The 21,194-nt window shown below is 51.4% G+C and overlaps 1 protein-coding gene across 1 annotated transcript in view; it reads left to right on the top strand.

The window, feature by feature from the left end:
• The first annotated feature begins 16,694 nt into the window (after window positions 1-16,694).
• Window positions 16,695-21,194, top strand: part of KPNA4 (karyopherin subunit alpha 4) — a 34,379-nt gene continuing 29,879 nt past the window's right edge. Inside the window, exon 1 of the mRNA XM_054175556.1 lies at window positions 16,695-17,069. Coding sequence (XP_054031531.1) covers window positions 17,001-17,069 — 69 coding nt within the window. The 5' untranslated portion in view covers window positions 16,695-17,000. The remainder of the gene's footprint in view (window positions 17,070-21,194) is intronic.

Here is a 21,194-nt window from a genome sequence, read left to right as displayed (position 1 = left end):
TGCATGTGCAGGGACACCACAAAATCCCATTGCATCTGCCTCCCAGGCCCAGCCCATCACAACGGGCAAAGGACAAAAGCTCTTCTGGGGTTTATATACATTATAATGATGTGTTCCTAAACTGGATTTGCCATTAATGGCATTTATTTTTGCACCTGAATTTGTAGAGATTTCTAAGAGCCCTGAGTACTGGTGAACTGAAAGGAGATTTTGAATACCAAAAGAAGCAATGACCCTCACAAGATAGGCTTGGTGTAGGTGAGCTGGCAGAGGCAGAGGCAGAGGCTTCCTGAAGCTACTATACCACCAGGGTAAATGTGGTGGGTTGAAATTTCCCCTCCCAACATTAACTTTGCCAGACCATAGAATCAATAAGGCTGGAAAAGACCTCAGAGGTCATCAAGTCCAACCTGTCACCCAACACCTCATGACTAACTAAACCATGGCACCAAGTTCCACATGCAATCCCCTCTTGAACACCTCCAGGGATGGGGACTCCACCACCTCCCTGGGCAGCACATCCCAATGACGAACGACTCTCTCAGTGAAGAACCTTCTTCTCACCTTGAGTCTAAACCTCTCCTGGCACAGCTTGAGACTGTGTCCCCTTGTTCTGGTGCTGGCTGCCTGGGAGAAGAGACCAACCCCCACCTGGCTACAACCTCCTTTCAGGTAGTTGTAGAGAGCAATGAGGTCACCCCTGAGCCTCCTCTTCTCCAGGCTAAGCAACCCCAGCTCCCTCAGCCTCTCCTCACAGGGCTGTGCTCCAGACCCCTCCCCAGCTTTCTTGCCCTTCTCTGGACACATTCAAGTGTCTCAATGTCCTTCCTAAACTGAGGGCCCCAGAACTGGACACAGGACTCAAGGTGTGGCCTCAGCAGTGCTGAGCACAAGGCACAATGACTTCCCTGCTCCTGCTGGCCACACTCTTCCTGATGCAGACCAGGATGCTGTTGGCCCTCTTGACCCCCTGGGCACACTGCTGGCTCATGTTCAGCCAGCTGTCAATCAGCACCCCCAGGTCCCTCTCTGTTTGGCAGCTCTCAGCCACTCTGACCCCAGCCTGCAGCTCTGCATGGGGTACCCTCGAGCTCTGAGGGGCGCGCAGCTCCTGCACACCCGTGAGCGATGAACGGTACCGTCTCTATCGGGGAAGGTCGTCCTCCTGGGCCGAGCGCGCAGCTTCGGGAGGCACGCAGATGGAGCGGTGAGGGAGGAAGGGGACACCTGCCTAGCCAGCCAGATCAGCCCAATCAACCCTGGTGATCAATGGGGGGACAGATGTCGCAGCCAGATCGCCCTCACATTGGCACAGGCAGTCTTATGGCAGATCTCTCTCCCATGGAGTTGTTCGGAGTCATCTTTATTTCCCTTTGCACACCCAACAGTGATTTATTTACACTTTCCTACTCTTTTGCTCGAAACCTGAAACAAAATTTTGAAGGCCTGGCCTAAAAGCACCACAGCCAGGTATTACAGGAAAATTACATGGCCCTGCTTCCTGCTGGAAAGAAAAGCTGGAAGAGAACTATTGCCCTTTATCAGCCATCCCAAAACGCAGGCGTGCTCAATCAGAAGCGGGGAGGAGAATGGGCCTGGTTAGTGCCGCTGCTCAGAGGCACTCATCTCCTTCACCGCAGCCTGACAAAGAGATCTGCACACTTAGGGTATTTTCACTTCTCAATATCCAGCCTCCAGCCTTTGGCAATTCTTTATTCCATCTTGTATTCTAGTCTCCTTGCAAAGCCAGCCCTGACAATAGCAATCTGCAGCTGGACATTTACATTTCTTTTGTGGTGGAAAAGCTGCGTCTTGGATTTGATGCCATTTTATGGACTAAACTCTGCTCCCTGGCAGCCTCAACAGCCAGAAAGAAGAGAGCTTCGATTTTAGGGGCTCCCTGAGTGTCTCTGCCTTTGTGACCCTGTCAGTGTTTCTGTGCACAGTGGCAAACACCTATTACCTGACTCTCCATACTGGAGTTCAGTTATCTAAGCACATTGAAATTCTCCCCCAGGAAGGTGGACAGGGACTGGCACAGATTGCCCAAAGAGGTTGTGGAGGCTCCAAGGCTGGAATTGTTCTAAGCCAGGTTGCATGAGGCCTTGAGCAGCTGAGAGGTCTCCCTGCCCTTGGCAGGGGGAGGCTGGAACTAGATGATCTTTAAGGTCCTTTCCAAACCATTTATGGTTCTTGATTGTATATATTCACCTTTAAAATCATAGAATCATAGAATCAATAAGGTTGGAAAAGACCTCAGAGATCATCAAGTCCTACCTGTCACCCAACACCTCATGACTACTAAACCATGGCACCTAATGCCACGTCCCATCCCCTCTTGAACGCCTCCAGAGATGGTGACTCCACCACCTCCCCGGGCAGCACATCCCAATGGCCAACAACTCTCTCTGGGAAGAACTTTCTCCTCACCTCCAACCTAAACCTCCCCTGGCACAGCTTGAGACTGTGCCCTCTTATTCTGGTGCTGAGTGCCTGGGAGAAGAAACCAACTCCCTCCTGGCTACAACCTCCCTTCAGGGAGCTGGAGAGAGCAAGAAGGTCTCCCCTGAGCCTCCTCTTCTGCAGGCTAAGCAACCCCAGCTCCCTCAGCCTCTCCTCACAGGGCTGTGCTCCAGACCCTCCCCAGCTTTGTTGCCCTTCTCTGGACACCTTCCAGCAGCTCAACCTCTTTCCTAACCTGAGGAGCCCAGAACTGGACACAGGACTCAAGGTGTCTAGGTCCCTCTGCAGAGCCCTTCTTCCCTCTAACTGACCAACATCTGCTCCCAGCTTGGTGTCATCTGCACATTTGCTGATGATCACTCCAAGGATGACATGGAAGTGCTGGAGATGATCCAGACAAGGGTAATGAAGCTGGTGAAGGGGCTGGAGAACAGAGCTGGTGAGGAGCAGATGGGGCTGTTTAATCTGGAGAACAGGAGGCTGAGGGGAGACCTTCTGGCTCTCTACAAGTCCCTGAAAGGAGGTTGGAGCCAGGTGGGGGTTGGTCTCTTGTCCCAAGGAACAAGTGACAGGACAAGAGGAAATGGCCTCAAGTTACACCAGGAGAAGTTTAGGTTGTATATTAAAAACAACTTCTTCCCTGAAAGTATTCTCAAACACTGGCCTAGCTTGCCCAAGGAGGTGGTTGAATGCCAATCCCTAGAGACGTTTCAAAGAGGCAGAGATGCAGTGCTGAGGGCCATGGCTTAGCACCAGGCTTGGCAGAGTTAAGAGAATGGTTGGACTGGATGAGCTTCAAGGGCTTTCCCAACAAAAACAACTCTATGAGTCTGTGCTGGAGTTTGTGATCAAACCCAGCTGCAGCCCCAAGAAACAGTTTTGGCAGTGGTCATTTCATGACGTACCAATGTGTCTGTAAGAGGCCTGATCCAATCTGATTTTCGATGCCCAAATCAAAGGTTATATCACATTAAAAAGTGACATTAAAGCAGAATGGGTGAGAGGAGCAGTAGGCTGCTGTACTATTTCAGAGACAGCTTTGAAGCTCTGATCATGAATGTGCAGAGGACTGCCTCCTGCTTAGTGTCTGCAGGCATGTGGGAGCCCTCAGTTCATGTTCCAATGCAGCAGCAGATGTTCAGCCAACGTGAATCAGCAAAGGGCCACTGAAGCCAGAGGAACTACCTTTAATTTGCACCATCTGGGGATCTGGTTTGCAGCCTCTCCTTTGGCAGAAAGGGAATATAGTGCATTATCTCCTAGCTAATCACATGGTAGCCTCCAACAAATGGAAAGAGAAAAGGATCTGCAGCTCTTTAACCAGAAAGCAGGGAAGAAAAAGGGCTCATTATGTGGTGTTTCAGATGGAGACAGGCCATGTGGGAGGACATCTTCAAGGCATCTGTGATACTGAGGCTGTAAATAAGGGCAGGAAGACAAAGCTGGTGCTAAATGAGTGAGAGCACTGAAACTAAATTGGCCTGGTGACATCACCAGGCCTTTGGCTTCATTAACATCTGACAGGGGCACTGACACCAAGAGGCAGAAGATCTCTCAGTAATTTTAGTGGCTTGTACAACATGATGGATGTGCTACAAATGGAAAGGCATTGACTCCTACCAGGTTTGGTACATTTTAGGCTCTTTCAGGCTGATTTGCTTTTCCAGTTCTGGGCAGTTCACTGCTCTAAGAAACTGTGATGCTAGACAAGGAGTTTCCAAATGCCACTGCAGCCCAAGGCTTCCCCCCTGCCCCGAGGGTAAATACATAATTTGTTTTCTACATGCACAGCATAAATAAGTCAAAACACAGGGCAACCAATGGCTGCAAATGGGCACAGGAAAACAAAAGGCAGACAGGCACACAACTCTGCAGGTTTTGAGTGCAACAGAAGCATCCTGCTGCAAAGAAAATGACCCCTGAGTGAGAGTGAACAAAGCCAAAAGATAGCAACGCTCTGCAAGCATTTCTGAGGCAAACCTCTTTTTTTTTTCCCCCTGCTGGCATCCAAAGGCCTTCAGCCAATTTCCATCAGAAAACAACTTTAAGCCAGTCAGTTAGGATAACAGTCTGGAAAACAAGTTGAAAAATTAGCTGAACTGAGTAAAAAGCTGTTTTGTTTTGTTTTTTTTCCCCCTTTTATATATATATTTTTTTTCCAAGTGAGGAGGGAAGCAGGGCAGAAAGCTGGCTGTAACTGAAGAGTTCAGAATGCATCCAAGCACAGAGCAGCGTGAACAGGTCCAGTTCTGGGACCCTCAATTTAAGAAGGACATTGAGATGCTGGAAGGTGTCCAGAGAAGGGCAACAAGGCTGGGGAGGGGTCTGGAGCACAGCCCTGTGAGGAGAGGCTGAGGGAGCTGGGGTTGCTTAGCCTGCAGAAGAGGAGGCTCAGGGGAGACCTTCTTGCTCTCTCCAACTCCCTGAAGGGAGGTTGTAGCCAGGTGGGGGTTGGTCTCTTCTCCCAGGCACCCAGCACCAGAACAAGAGGACACAGTCTCAAGCTGTGCCAGGGGAGGTTTGGGCTGGAGGTGAGGAGAAAGTTCTTCCCAGAAAGAGTAATTTGCCATTGGAATGTGCTGCCCAGGGAGGTGGTGGAGTCCCCATCCCTGGAGGTGTTCAAGAGGAGATTGGATGTGGCACTTGGTGTCATGGTTTAGTCATGAGGTCTGTGGTGACAGGTTGGACTTGATGATCTTTGAGGTCTCTTCCAACCTTTTTGATTCTATGATTCCTAACTCATAAGAGATTCATAGAAGGGTTTAGGTTGGAAAGGACCTTCAAGATCATCCAGTTCCAACCCCCCTGCCATGAGCAGGGACCCCTCTCAGTAGAGCAGGTTGCTCAAGGCCTGCTGATGTGCATCCATGTCAGGTGTATCATCAGGGCATGGTCCATCATGCTGCTGTTTGCAGATGCCTCTAGACAACAGAGTAAAGGATATGTCAGCAGACAGTCGGCGTCCAGCCTCTAATACAAAGTGGCATATTGCTGGGGCAAAGCATATCTCAGGCAGTAATTAAGGCTCAGGTAGGAAAGCCTTTGTTCAGGAAGGAATTTCAACTTTGGATGATCATTTTCTGAGGCAGAAGAGAAATACCAAGGCTCGAGGAGCTCACATGGGCAAAACAAGCAAGCAACAGAAGCAAATACAGAGGCTGAAGGAAAATCAAGCACTGCACTAAAAGGCAACCTCCTGGAGGTTGCAGCTCCTTCATGGTTTTGTCTGGTTTGGGTTTGGTTACTTTTTGGTTGGGTTTTTTTGTTGGTTTGGTTTGGGCTTTGTGGTTGGTTGGTTTGTGCTTTTTTGGGGTTTGCTTTCACTTGTGTGTATTTAGACACCAGCAACAGATGAGGCTGGCAATCTTCAAAACAAATAACCTGCACCCCCACCCCCCCAAACCCTGCCTCCATCCCCCTGTTTACTCCTAGAAAAGGGTTGGGCCTTAAATGTGTCTTTCAAATACTTTTGGATTTGCAGTATTAAATCACTGCACACCCAGAGAACTTGGGGTGTCCCAGGTGCTCTTCTGCAACAGGGTGTCTTTGAGCTCCCTCCCTCCACACAGCCTCTGCTGACTGTTCCTTCAGTGGGCAGGTCTGAGAGTCAGAGGATGGTTTGGGTTGGAAAAGGATCTTAAATATCATTCAGTTCCAACCCCCTGCCATGGGCAGGGACACCTCCCACCAGCCCAGGTTGCTCAAGGCCTCAACCAGCCTAGCCTTGAACACCTCCAGGGAGGGGGCAGCCACGACCTCTTTGGGCAGCCTGTTCCAGTGTCTCACCACCCTCACTGAGGCAAGTGTGGCACCTGCTGCTCATGACCTGTTGCATCATGGTGGGGTTTGCAATAGCTCCTGCTCAGGGGTCTGCACTGCTTTGTCTCTGGGATCATTTTGCCTCCACCTGCCTGCCCCCTCTCCCAGCATCTCCAGCTCGAGAAGGCTGTTCATGGGCAGGAGCTACAGCAGAGCACTGCAGGGGGAAGTAAAAAGGGATCCAAAAGAACTTGAGTTGCTTAATGGAGCCCAAGAACACCCTGGTGCTTTACTTGGATTGGTCTTGTTCAGTCTTCTGGAGGTTACTTTTGGCAATAACATCTCTTTGAAGATCAAGTCCCTGTTCTGTGAAGCTCAGTTTTGTATCTTTACTATTTGTGTGTGACTTCTTCATGTCCTTTTCACCTGGTGCAGTATTCAGAGCAGACCCCAGTCCAACTTTAAGTATTACTGGTTGTCCAGCAAATGCAGTTGGATTCCTGTCCTGGTTTTGCTGGGACAGAATCCCAGGCCAGCCATGGGCTGCAGGCCATGAGCAGTTTGGAGTCAGCCAGGACAGCTGACTGGAGTTGGCTACAGGTGTATCCTAGAGCAGAAATATTATCCTCAGTATAAAAGGGAAGGTTGCCGAGGAGAACAGAGCTTCCTGCTGCCTCTGCTTCTGCCTGGGTTCCTGCTGACCCCACTCCTCTTCCCTTTCCTGCTCTGCTCTTGCCTGGGTTCCTCCTGACCCTGCTCCTCTTCCTTCTCCTGACCCTGCTCCTCTTCCTTCTCCTGACCCTGCTCCTCTTCCTTCTCCTGACCCTGCTCCTCTTCCTTCTGCTCTTCAGGGCTGCCTTCCTGTTTAGTGGCTGCTGTCCCTTGGCTGGGTTGAATTTTACCTCATTTACCTCCCACTGGCATTGGTGTCAGTTTTGTTGTTTTCTCCTTTCCCCAATCCCCTTCTCTGCTGGAGAAGGGCCATCAGGTGATAAGAGCAGCTGCTGGAGTTGAGCCCTAACATGGAGACAATTCCAGACTTGGAGATGCTCTAAGATGGACATGAGAGCTGTGTCTGCACACAAAATACCCTGCCAGCAGTCCAGCAGCCTGCTGCTTGTTGTTGTTGTTGGGTTTTTTTGTTAATACCAGCTATTCCATTTTGATAAAGCCCAGGATTAATGAGAGTTTTGCTATGTGCAACACAAATCTTCTCAGCTTTACATCATGTTTTGTGTCTTACAGAATTTCAGCACTGGGGGGAGAGGTTTGCTGGCTCTGAAAAGCCACTTCCAGTAACTCATTTTGCCTAAATGTGTGTTTAGCTGAGTGAAAAAATCTCAGCTCAATCTACATTACTCCTTCAAGGGGATTTTTGAGCTAACTTGATCATGACAACATTTTCTAATTTCATAATTGAGTGGAAAGTTGCCTAATATAAGCAAGTCCCATGGCTGTAAATGAACTGTAACCCTGGAGCAGGCTGCCCAGAGAGGTTGTGGAGTCTTACACCCCACCCTGGCCACTGCGCTGCTGGGCAAGCTGCTGTGGGTGCCCTGCTTTAGCAGGGGGGGTTGGAATGGATGATCTCCAGAGGTCCCTTCCACCCCCCACCATGCTGGGGTGCTGTGGATGGTGGCTAACAGCCATTTCAAACACACACCTTCTGCCTTTTTTCCCCCCAAGATCCAAATGATCTCTGAGGCCAGAATGGCCTCTGTGGCACAGCTGCATGGCAAGCTGAAGTTTTTGTGAGCCTGAGCACGATGCCCATGCAGCAGAACCCTTGAAAAGTGACAAAATCTGCCCTTTACATCCACTGGAAGCTTGTCATCTGGAGGAAGAAAATCCTTCTTGCCAAATAACATCTCCTGTCTACCATCTGCACGCCACCAGGCAGCTCTCATCCTACCCAAGGTGTAACCACCTCAAGCTACTCCAATTTATATTCAGGTGCCAGGAGCAAGCAGTTTAGAGCCACTTGTTAATGAGAGGTTAAGGCAGCTGTTGGTATCTTTCCTGTTGTTGCTTGAAGGATTGGATGGTGAGTAGGACCTAATCCACATCCTTATATTTGTTTTACTATTATTTTCCACTCTGATAAGTATGCAAAGGTATAAAAGGCTTTGTACTGTGATAGCTTGAACACTGTCTGCCAAGAGAGTCTGTATGAGGTGTGTAATTTCTTGTGTTGTAAGCACCTACATTGAGCCAAAATATGCCCTCCTAGGAGAGACTACCTTAGACAAACCTGGTGGCCTTCTCTGAGCAGGTGACAACATCAATAGCTGAGGGGAGAGCAGCTGCTGTCATTTGCCTGGCCCTGAGCAAAGCCTTCAACGCTGCCCCACACCACATCCTGGGCTCCAGGCTGGTGCCACATGGGTGTGATGGGTGACCACTAGATGGATACAGAACTGGCTTGATGGCTGCACCCACAGAGTGGCTGTCCATGAGTCCATGGCCCAGGGGAGGCCAGGAACAAGCAGAGTCCCTCAGGGATCAGTCCTGGGCCCAGGCTTGTTCAACATCTCTGTGGGTGCCAGGGACAGTGGCACTGAGTGCACCCTCAGCAGGGTTGCTGATGACACCAAGCTGTGTGGGGCAGCAGACAGCTGGAGGGAAGGATCCATCCAGAGGGACCTGGACAGGCTGCAGAGCTGGGCACAAGCCAACCTCAGGAGGTTCAACAGGACCAAAGGCAGGGTCCCGCAGCTGGGTGGAGGCAATCCCAGGCACAAATGCAGGCTGGGCAGGGACTGGCTGGAAAGCAGCCCTGAGGAGAGAGCCTTGGGGGTGCTGGGGGAGGAGAAGCTCAGCAGGAGCTCTCAGTGTGCACTTGCAGCCCAGAGAGCCAAGCAGAGCCTGGGCTGCAGCAAGAGAAGTGTGGCCAGCAGGGCCAGGGAGGGGATTCTCCCCCTCTGCTCAGCTCTGCGGAGACCCCACCTGGAGCACTGCCTCCAGCTCTGGAGCCCCTATTGCAAGAGGGATCTGGAGGTGCTGGGAGGTGTCCAGAGCAGGGCCAGGAGGATGAGCAGAGGGCTGGAGCTGCTCTGCTGTGAGGACAGACTGAAGGAGTTGGGGCTGTTCAGTCTGGAGAAGAGAAGGCTCTGAGGTGACCTCATTGTGGCCTTCCAGGATCTGCAGGGGGCTCCAAGAAGGCTGGGGAGGGACTGCTCAGGATCTCAGGGAGTGATAGGACTGGGGGGAATGGAATGAAGCTGGAGGTGGGGAGATTCAGGCTGGAGGGGAGGAGGAAGTTCTTCCCCATGAGAGTGGTGAAGCCCTGGAATGGGTTGTGCAGGGAGGGAGTTGGGGCCCCATCCCTGGAGGTGTTTAAGCCCAGGCTGGATGAGGCTCTGGGCAGCCTGATCTAGTGTGGGGTGTCCCTGCCCATGGCAGGGGGGTTGGAACTGGATGATCCTTGTGGTCCCTTCCAGCCCTCACTGATTCTATGATAGACTCAAGTGATCTGCTTGGGTTTTCTCTAAGACAGCCCAGTGCCACAAGGTCAGCAGTTCAGAGGGGAACTGGTCTATTGGTCTTCCAAACCTTGGGGGATTTGCACTGCAGATCTGAGCTGAAATCAAGCCAGGCTGAAGGCAACCTGCTAATGGTTCCTCTGAGAGCTAACCAGATGAATCAGACCACAGTAAAACAAAATGCACTTAATTAATCTCTGGTTATGTCTTGACTGAAGTCACACTATGAATTATTCTTCAGATGATACCAGATCAGAACTACTGATCAAAGACTCTTGCAGGACAGTCTTCCTCCAAGCATACATAATTTAGTCACAGTGAAGACGTTCTGACGTTTCATGTGGCGGTACACAGTAGGGAAATGATGCACACCAGAAGGGTCTGATAGATCTGGTGAATCAGAGAATCACAATCATAGCATCTTAGAATGGCTCAGCTTGGAAGGGACCTCAGAGATCATCTGCTCCAACCTCCCTGCCATGGGCAGGGACACCTCTCGACTGGATTTGGCTGCTCAAGGCCTCATCCAACCTGGCCTTGAACACCTCCAGGGAGGAGGCGGCCACAGCCACCCTGGGCAACCTGTTCCACTTCTTCCTCAGCTCCACACTAACCCTGCTCTGCCTCAGCTTCAAACCATTCCCCCTTGTCCTGTCTCCAGACACCCTCAGGAAAAGTCCCTCTGCAACCTTTCTGGAGGATCCCTTCATCTACTGGAAAGCAGCTCTAAGGTCCCCCCAGAGTCTTCTCTTCTCCAGGCTCAACACCCCAGCTCCCTCAGCCTGTGCCCACAGCAGAGGTGCTCCAGCAATGAGCTTTGAAGACAGCTCCAAAGTGATTCTCAGCTATTTTCAAGTGATTACTCATAAAAGGACACAATTATTGCTCAGTCCCTTGGCTCTGTCAATCTTTTTCCAAGACAGGGGGAAGGTCATGAAAATGTCATTGTTACTAGTTAAGGGGTTGAGTCACTTGTGGTTGCTGGAGAATGTGCTGTCCTTCCCAGAGCACATGGGATGTGATCAGTCAGAGCTCTGTGTGGTGACAGAAGCAGGTGGTGGAGGTGGGATGAGCATGTGTGTGTTGGCTTAGCAAGGCATGGAAAAGATACCTATGGAAGGAACAGGGATGGAGCAGAATGGGCTCTCATTCCTGTCATAAACTTCTGGGTTGGATCTTGGACACTGTGTGCTTTTTACTTTCATAAAGGCTGATTAAAATCTCACCATTAAAATATCAAGATTTAAGGTATCAAGACTTGGAACTGATTAAAAGCTAAAGGGCATAGTGAGGAATGCAACAACCTCAAGTCCAGTTAGAATAGAATAGAATTAACCAGGTTGGAAAAGAGACCTTTGAGATCATCAACTCCAACCTATCATCCAACACCATCTGATCAACTAAACCATAGCACCAAGCACTCCATCAAGTCTCCTCCTAATCATTTCCAGGGATGGGGACTCCACCACCTCCCTGGGCAGCACATCCCAAGGGCCAATCTCTCTTTCTGGGAAGAATTTCTTCCTAACATCCAGCCTAAACCTCCCCTGGCACAGCCTGAGACTGTGTCCTCTTGTTCTGCTGCTGGTTGCCTGGGAGAAGAGACCAACCCCCACCTGACTACAACCTCCCTTCAGGGAGTTGCAGAGAGCAAGAAGGTCTCCCCTGAGCCTCCTCTTCTGCAGGCTAAGCAACCCCAGCTCCCTCAGCCTCTCCTCACAGGGCTGTGCTCCAGACCCCTCCCCAGCTTTGTTGCCCTTCTCTGGACACCTTCCAGCAGCTCAACCTCTTTCCTGACCTGAGGAGCCCAGAACTGGACACAGGACTCCAGGTGTGGCCTCACAGTGCTGAGCACAGGGCACAAGGACTTCCCTGCTCCTGCTGGCCACACTCTTCCTGATGCAGGCCAGGATGCCCTTGGCCTTCTTGGCCCCTGGGCACACTGCTGGCTCATGTTCAGCTGCTGTCCACCACTACCCCCAGGTCCCTCTCTGCCTGGCTGCTCTCAGCCACTCTGACCCCACCCTGTAGCACTGCCTGGGGTTGCTGTGGCCAATGTGCAGCACCTGGCACTTGGATGTGTTCAATCTCCTGCCCTTGGGCTCTGTCCATCTGTCCAGCCTGGCAAGGTCCCTCTGCAGAGCTCTCCTGCCCTCTAACAGATCAACTCCTGCCCTCAGCTTGGTGTCATCTGCAAACTCACTGATGGTGGATTCAATCCCCTCCTCCAGATCATCAGTCAAGATATTGAACAGGCTGGGGCCCAGCACTGATCCCTGGGGCACACCACTGGTGCCTGGCTGCCAGCTGGCTGTGGCACCATTCACCACCACTCCCTGGGCTCAGCCTCCAGCCAGTTCCTAACCCAGCTCAGAGTGCTGCTGTGCAAGTTGTCCTTCATGAGGCTGATTCACAAAGAAACCTTCTTGGGGTCACGAAATCTTAAAGCATTCTGCAAAAATGTTTCTCAAAGATACAAAAATCCTTCCTCTTCTCCAGGCTGAATAGCCCAAACTCTTTCATTTGCCTTCATAGGAGAGGTGCTCCAGGCCTCTGATCCTTTTTGTGGCCCTCCTCTGGACCTACTCCATCTCTTGTGTTGGGGGCCCCAGAGCTGGACACAGCACACCAGGTGATGTCTCCCCAGAGCAGAGCAGAGGGGCAGGATCCCCTCTCTCCATCTCTGGCAATGGGAACTGGCAGCCCAGAAGGCCAATGGCAGCCTGGGGCTGCCATTGGCCTTCTGGGCTGCCAGTGCCCATTGCTGGCTCCTGTCCCAGCTTCTCCCCCACCAGCACCCCCAAGTCCTTCTCTGCAAGGCTGCTCTCAATCTCCTCAGCCCCCAGCCTGCACTGGTATTGAGGATGGCCCCTCAGTATCATAGCCTTGATACATACTGGTACACAAGCAGCTATGTCTATAGGGAAAGCCATCAGGACTAATTGACTCTGACTAATTTACCCTGCCTGACACCACTGTAACATTGACAGAGATCACTGTGGTTACTCAAACTTCTGCCACTTTCACTCCTGATGTGGACTCATTCAATCTAGAATGGAGCCTCACTCTCTGAGAAATCTCCTGGAGATAAAACACATCAACAGGTACATCATTACCCATCCTACTACATGCAGCTCTGCAACAAGCCCTCAGGTACTGCCAGGCCACTGTTAGGTTCTTTACCATGAGGGTGGTGGAACCCTGCAACAGGTTGCCCAGGGAGGTGGTTGGGGCCTCATCCCTGGAGATATCCAAAGGAAGGCTCAACAGGGCTGTGGGCAACCTGATCTAGCTGGGGATGTCCCTGCTGACTGCAGAGGGGATTGGACTGGATGAGCTTTGGAGGTCCCTTCCAAGTCAAACCATTCTCTGATTCATTCTCAGCCAGAGGCTCAGCTGTGAGTGCTTGTTTGTAGTTTGTCTCCAAAGCATTTTCCCTTTTAATCTGTAGATTTGGAACATTTGGTTGTAACTGGGTAAGAATGGGAGTCGTGGAGTGTCCTAAGGTGAGACTGTCCTGTGTTACCTGCAGGAATTTCAGCTCTGTGTGCTCCAACTGGTTTACTACTTGATGGTATTTAAGCTGGACTAGTGTATGAAAGATCATCACCCTCCTATTTTCACAAAGACCTAAATCAACTTCTCCCTTTCCATAAGTCTCTTGAGTAGTCACTGGCTTGGTTTACACACTTGGGAGGCCGTGTCTCTCAGTACAGCTTTGACTTCTCTCAAGGAGTGCCATGGAACATCACACTGCTGCTGCTGCAAACAGCTCTATCAACATGCAGGACTCAACAGAGGGGAATCCCCACAACCTCTGCCTTGGTTTTCCAGTCATTAAGAGGCCAAATGACATGCAAGATCAGGGCAGTGTGTATTCCAGTGTGTGCTCTGAGTTATGTGCAGAGGCACTATTTTGTGGATCAAATGATAGAAGCAGGAATAAATGTCACAACCCTTCTGCTCTGCCTGGCTGTTTCTGTCCATAGCCTTTATCTCATTTCAGTCAAAATTAACCAAGTTGTTTGGAACAGTTTGGATAACAAATTTCCCCCCCCAATAATATTCTGGCAGACTGGGAGGAGCAGGTACTACTCTGAGCATCTTTTCCTCACAAATTAAGTTCCAAATGTCACAGTGAGCTTTGAGAAGAAAAAGAAAACAGCCAACCAACCAACCTAAATATTTGGTAAACAAACTACTTTGTTTTCCTGGCAATGTTTGACCTCTCCACCTTCTCTGCTCTGATTACCTGCAGCCCAGAAAAGCTGTAGAAGTGGGAGATTTCTTTTGCATTCCTGAAAAACCACCTGCAAGAGGCAATGATTTAGCTATCAGGGGGTGAGTTCCTGATAAAGAACGTTTTAGAGTTAGGACTTACCTGAATGTAGGCAGTGAGATGTTGTCCTGCTGAGGACGTGTGCCCAGCGTGTGATCCTCTAGCCAGTGAATCAGACAGGGTGAGGAACAAAACAACAACATCCCTAAGGAAAACATTCCTGCAGGAGCCAGCTTTCTTACATCCTGGCTCATTTCATTGAGGAATGCATTTAGTTTATGTATCTGGCAGAGTTTTATTTCTCCTTACATGCTGGCACCCTTTGATTGGAACATGCTTTAGTTTATACACCCAGTTAGACTCTGTTGGTTAATTGATGGATAAGAAAGAGAATGTAAGCAGCTACTTGAGGCAATACTGGAGATTGGGGGGTTAAGGATATACTGCTAGGGCTTCTGTAGGGACTTTTGTTAGCCACTTTGTCACACACAGGATGTTAGGGGTTGGAAGGGACCTCCAGAGGTCTTCCAGTCCAACCCCCCTGCCAGAGCAGGAGCAGAGAATCCAGCACAGGTCACACAGGAACACATCCAGACAGGGCTGCAAAGGCTCCAGAGAAGGAGACTCCACAACTTCTCTGGGCAGCCTGCTCCAGGCCTCTGGGACCCTCACAGGGAAGAAGTTCCTCCTTGTGTTGAGGTAGAACCTCCTGTGCTGGAGTTTCCATCCATTGCTCCTTGTCCTATCCCAGGGTGCAACTGAGCAGAGCCCTGTCCCTGTCCCCTCCCTCCTGACCCCCAGCCCACAGCTATTGATAGCCATTGATCAGATCCCTCTCAGTCTTCTCCTCTCCAGACTGAACAGCCCCAGGGCTCTCAGCCTCTCTTCCCCAGGCAGGGCTGCAGTCCCTTCAGCATCCTTGCAGCCCTCCCTTGGACTCTCTCCAGCAGATCCCTGTCCCTCCTGACCTGGGCAGCCCAGAGCTGGATGCAGTATTGCAGGTGAGGTCTCAGCAGGGCAGAGTAGAGGGGGAGGAGAACCTCTCTCAATCTGCTGGACATGGTCCTCTGAACGCACCTTGGCCTTCTTGGCCCCCATTGCTGTCCCATGCAGAACTTGTTGTCCACCAGCACTCCCAGGTGCTTCTCCTTGGGGCTGCTCTCCAGCAGATCACCTCCCAGCCTGTGCTGCTGCAGTTTATTATTATTCATCTGTTAAGGGCTTCCAGGACTACTTCTGTTAAGGACACTCTGAGACTCTGTAATGCAGGGAATTCTACAACGTGGTAATAAAGGACTTCTGAGAGGACTTCTGAGATTGTCTGCCCTCTGCATTTCTGGCATTCCCTTGCTGGAGCAGTAGTGGAGTTCGTCCATTCCTCGCCCGATGGCACCTCGTTATCAGGGTTACTACTCCTACAGCAGCACCCCGAGCCCTGGAGCCGCAGGGACACACTCTGCTAGGCACAGCAGTTGGGCTGAGCAAGATGCCCCAGTTTATGCTCAAAGAAAGCCCACCTCTGGGATCCTCATGGCATCACTCCCTTTGCTGGCGAGTTCAATGCAAATTCAGGAATGGCTTTGTGCAGCTCCACACAGTTTGCATAACACACAGGCGATGCTGCTCGTTATATAGCAGCCTGGAAGCAAGTTGTTAAGTCCCAGCAGGGAGTTTACAGACATTAACACTGATGACTATACTCAGACATGAGAAGCCTATGTGGTGAAAGCTGGTAATTAGTTTGGCAACAGCGTCCACCTGCATCACCTGACAATGAATTACAGCAGTTATTGCTGGCCAGAATCCACCCTCATCATCAAACTGGGAAAAAGTTCTGCGATAGCAGAGTCCCAGAGGGGACAGCAACCTATTTGAGCTCTTCGAGGAGGGCTGAGCCACGTCCGCCGAGAGGCTGCCCAGCAACACCTGCCGCCGCGCCCTATGCCCTGCTCCACGTGCTCCCCCAATTCACTGCTATCTAGGGCCAAAGTCAGGTAAAGGAAAGCGCCTTGGATTGAAGCCTGGGCCGTGCCAAACGCGGCAGCTGCGGTGGCTCCTTTTGCTCAGCCTTTACCGCGCACTTCAGTGAAACTTGGCAGCCGTGACACCGCTGCCCCTCTCCTCTCCTCTCCCCTCAGGCGTCTCGGCCAGCGGGGAACGGCCGACCCGCGCTGCCCTGCGCCAGCCCGGGGACCCGCTTCTGGACGTGCCGAGGACAACACTGGACAGATTTTAGAGGGGGAGGGAGGGGAAAAGTTAATTAAACTGCCATTAAAGCGGCGTCATTATAGGGCGAAGCAAGGTCTCCAGCGTCCTGAGGGGAGCGAACGCAAAGGCGAGCGGGACAAGGCACAGGCGGTTGGGGACTTTCGGCTGGGAAATACGTGTGTCGGCGAAAACGGCGCGTTTTGGGCTGGGAAAACAGCGGACCCAGGCGAGCACGGACGTCGAGGAGGGCGGGGAGGACACGGCGGCTCCCTGCTCCTCCTCTCCGCCCGGCAAAACCCACCACCCAAAATGGCGGCGGCGGCTGAGGGGAAGCGGCCCAAAGAACCCGAAGCCGCCGCTCCCCTCCCCTGCCCGCGCTACGTCACAATGCGCGTCACGGACCCGCGCAGCCTCTCCCCTCCCCCCCTCTTCCTCCCCTATCTTCTATTGGCCGCCGGACTTGGGCTGCGCAGCCAATCGGCGGGCGCGGCCGGCCGGCCCAGAGCGAGGCTGCCCCTCTTTCCCCCTCCCATCCCCCGCTCGCGCCGTCCCTCGCTACCGGCACGTTCGGGCGCCGGCAGCCGGGGCCCAGCGGGCACCGACCGCTCCTCTCAGCGGCTTTTCGGCTCGGCGACGTGGGCCGCAGCCCGAGGGCCTTAAGGCGGCGGCGGGTTCGGCGGCCGGCAGCAGAGCCGGGAAGGGGGAGGGGGGGGGGGGATCCCGGCGGGCTCGGGCAGGGGCACGGGCCTGGGAGGAGGCGGAGGAGCCGCGCTCTCTTCCACCTTTCCCTCCCGTCTCCCCCTCCCACCATGGCCGACAACGAGAAACTGGACAACCAGCGGCTGAAGAACTTCAAGAACAAAGGCCGCGACCTGGAGGTAAGCGGCGCGGCGCCTGGCGGGAGGGGCCGGCCGGCCATGGCGGCGGGAGGGGGGCCGCCGCCACCGCCGTGTGGCGTCTTTCCTAATCCGCCGGCGAGGGGCCCGCGGCGGGGCCGCGGCCTGCACTGCCCGCCCCGCCGAGAGGCGGGAGAGCCGCTCCCCGCCGCCCAGCGAGGCAAGGGAAGCCAGGAAGGAGAAGAAGAAGGGGGAGGCCGCGCTGTGGGGCCGGGCGCGGCCGGGCCGGGCCGTTGGGCGCCGCGCGGAGGCGGGAGCGCCGCCGCTGAAGGGGGGCGAGGGCCTCCGCTGCTCGCCCGGCCCCCCAGCGCCGCCCCGGGGGTTCCCCAGGCCCTCTCCGCCGGGCAAGGAGCGGCCCGTGGCGGCTTCCCCGCGGGGCAGGCCGGCACCGGCCTCGCGTTCCGGGTGCAGCACCGGCGGGCTTCGGTGCAGTCGCTCGCTGGTGGAGGTGTTGCCCCGGTGCCTTACCGGCTAGGCCGGCAGTCGCGGTTTTGTGCGGCGCTGCCTTCATTTCTTGCACTTTAATGATCACCCTGAGTAGCCCCTAAAAGCCTGAGTCAAGGATTAGGGCCCAGCTGCGTGTGCTGCCTTGTGTCTCTCCAAAGATGCTCAAGTGAATAAAGGAATTACTGCTTGCGCTTTATAGCAGACGTAATTATGTTAAAGCCAAACGCTTTTCTTTAATGTTGCTATTTCAGTGCCCGGTGTGGTGGGTGTTGAAACAATTGCCGCTTGAAGTCTAGAGCCTTTAAACTTTCTGGTGGCCGCATTGCTTGCATGCATTTATTTGCGCCGCGAAGGTGCCGAAAACGCAGCAGAGAGGATAATTAGCTTAGTAAATATTCGAACTGCAGGATGAGGTATCAGTCTTCAGCAGTACCAGTCGGCAGTGCTGCCCGGGGAATCCCGTGCATCATAATGCTGTCAGTGCAGGATTCTCATCCAGAATTGAGCTCTGGCCTTCTCATTTCCCTTTTGCACCAGCCTCAATACATACCCCTGCGTTTAGCATAATATTCCAAGCGTTGACGTTAAGACAGTTGTGCAGTATTTCTTCCCTTTAAAGTAAAAGATGTCTTCTGCTGGCACTCATTAACACATCTGCCAAGTTTCCCATTTGGGTAATTCAGAAGTCATTAACACCTCGATTTTTTTTTCAAGTCTTTATGGTTGTTTTTTTCCAACATGCCTAAATATCTCGATAAAACAATTCATTACTTGCTTATCCACGGAGTCTGATGATGCCAAACACGTTGGAAGTGGGAATAATTACTGCAGGGATGGCTCTGTTTGCTAACAGGGCTGTTAGCTTTGTTAGTAGCTGCTTGCCTTAAATGTTAAGTTGGGTTTGTGCAGCTTTATTGTCACTGAAGAGAGAGAGCTGCACAAGCCAGGCATCTTTAGGAAAGTTCACAATAAAGGGTGTGGTATTGTAGCAAAAAAATAAATAGGACAATCCAGCTTGGAATTCTTTTGTTTCCTCTCTCCTTTGGTGCCTCCATACTGAGTTTTAAGGTAAGTCAGCTGAAGTAGGGAAGGTTCAAGATGAACACGTGTGTGTGTGTGTGGCTGGAAGCAGGTAATCTCTTCAGTGTGTGTCTGCTGAATTTGCTGCTGCACTTAAATGGCCTCCTGCATGGTGAAAACCCATGGCTGGGCCCTGTTAAACTGGCAGATACTGACATTTATCCAGCAAATCCTGGGGCATATGCTTGGTACCTAAAATAACTCCAGTGGATGGCAACTTTTCATACATCAGCTCAGGCTTATGGCCATAATCCTGCTTATTAACATTTTTCCTTGGGGTGAGAGGTGTTGGTCATGTCCACTTCTAGCCAAGGGTCCTGTGGGAGCAACAGTTGCTAGTCTTTGGGTTAGTTCATAACTGCTACTTCGCAGAGGAAGCCAACTTCTGATCTTTATCTCCTTTCCTCCTCCCCCTTTTTATCTGGGCTGAAACTACGCATTTAACTGTTGGGTCCTTCGACAAAACCGTGCTCTTTCGCTCTTCCCCAGGACACTTTACCTCCAGACAAACAAGAAATCACTCCAGTGTGGGTGAAGCCCAAATTAACAGCTGCTTCAGAGGCTGTGGAGGGTTGTTAACCTGCATGATTTTCCCCGTTGCTTCGATCAGTCCATTGACAGTTACCCTGCTGGCAGGTGCTGTCACCTTACACTTCCCATCCTCACTGAAGGTTGTTATGTGTCTTTAAAAAGACAATTGCAGTTTCTCTTCAGTGCTGAGCAGGTGTTTAGCTTTTTGGATACTTAATGGGTTCTAGGTAGAACTTTTTAATTGCCCAGCTTCTAGCAACCTGCCTCTAAAAATGCAAATTCTGGCCTTGAAACAGAGGTGGGGGTGGGAAAAAGGATCAAAAAAAAAAGGGGGGGAGGGGAAAAAACCAACCCAAAACCAACTGCACACACAGAGCTGTTTTACATAAGATGCTTAGTAGAATTCCTTCATATGCTTAACTCTTGGCTAAAGATACATGCATGGACATGTTGTGATGTAAACAGCTACAGCCATGTGTTTCAAGATGACAGATTGGTGACGATGCTGGGAACAGAGGGAGTCACTGTGACTAAAAAGACAAAACACTTTCTTGGCCTTTTCTTTTTTGTTCTCATGCAGCACTGCTCAAAGAAATGCTCAGTATAATAAACTTAATATCAGCAGAGCTTGTGCTGGGAGAGCAGTGATCTGGAGCTGATACTGCTCAGAATGCTGCTTTTGGTAGCGCTGAAGATTCTTAGTCCAGGCTGCACAGCGCATTCTCTTAAGGTCTTCCAAGGTTTAAGAGCTGTTAGAGCTGTGAGGGGAGAAGAGACAGCATTGGTAGAGCACAAAAAGGAGCTAAGCTTACAGAGCTGCAGAAATCACATCATTTTAACATCCAACCCCAGAATCTGCCTCAAAAAATTGCTTACCTGGAGTGTTACACAGAATTAGGCAAGTGTTAACCTGGCTTTCCTAGTGGATAACTTCTATCATCTTGTGTGTTCAGCGAGGAACAGGTTTCATTTGGGCTTTTATCTTCCTGAAGTAGAAGGGATGAGCTGGGTTGGGGTTTTTTTCCACCCCTCTCTTTATTGTGAATATGCCAGTGATGAGCCCTGATTTTTCTTTCTGTTTTACACCACACAGAATATGGAATTTCCCCCCAGACTGAGCAAATAACCAAGCTTGCTCAGGATTTGGAAGCTAAATGAAAACAATGCTTACAAAAGTAGATTAAATACAAAAGTAAATGAAATATTAATGGTAATCAGCATATGCATATACATACATAGAACCCAGCAAAGCCCAGACCCTCCTGGACAAAGCCCAGAGGGCTGTGCCAGCTAACAAGTTCTCTCTCATCCCCACTGCTGGTCTTACCATAACCCAAACAGGAGTGAGCAAGCCAAGCAAGGCCAGAAGGAGAGAAAGGAGTGAGGGTGTGGGGGAAAGGAGCAAGAAGAAGAAAGAACAAGCTGTGCTTCAGATTGTGTGGAAATATTGCAGACCAATGGAATGGGATGAAGAGATCTCTTCTGTTCTGCTCAGCCCCTTGGGGATCATCCATCCTTGTGGGCTCTCTTGAATTCTCTGGAAAACTTCTATTTGCAGCTAGGACACTGGGGCACTAGCCTTCAAACCTGTGACACCTTCCAACAGTTATTTTACATTGCAGCACCTTGCAGACCTTGGAACCAAAAACTAGATCTTTACTGTAAAAAGGCCAAGACAAGTGTAAATTGCTCACAGTGCCATCAGTAGATGCTTTCATGAGCTGTTTGGTTTTGAGTGAAGCCTTGCTGCAGGGAAGGTTTGAGGTGGGGATTGCTGTTTCCCTCACTTTGTTTTACCAAGTGGTGGAATGCTTTACTTTCTGTTGGTGATTGTTGGCCTGCTGCACCACTCAAATTTGACTGGTTTTAGGGGTTTTGACTTGAAATGAAATTCCATGCATGTTAGCTTTCCAGCTCTGACCAACTGATGAATTTCTGTTGGCCTTTTCTTCTCTGACTTGCCTGTTTTGCTGGGTGAGAGATAAAGAACTGCTTTAGTAGTGCCAGCAGAGGAGAATTTTCAGAGAGGTATTCCTGCTGTCTAATTGA

The sequence above is a fragment of the Dryobates pubescens genome, chromosome 32, assembly GCF_014839835.1.
Source record: "Dryobates pubescens isolate bDryPub1 chromosome 32, bDryPub1.pri, whole genome shotgun sequence".
Classification (NCBI taxonomy): Eukaryota; Metazoa; Chordata; class Aves; order Piciformes; family Picidae; genus Dryobates; species Dryobates pubescens.
This window is presented reverse-complemented; position numbering and strand designations above follow the sequence as displayed.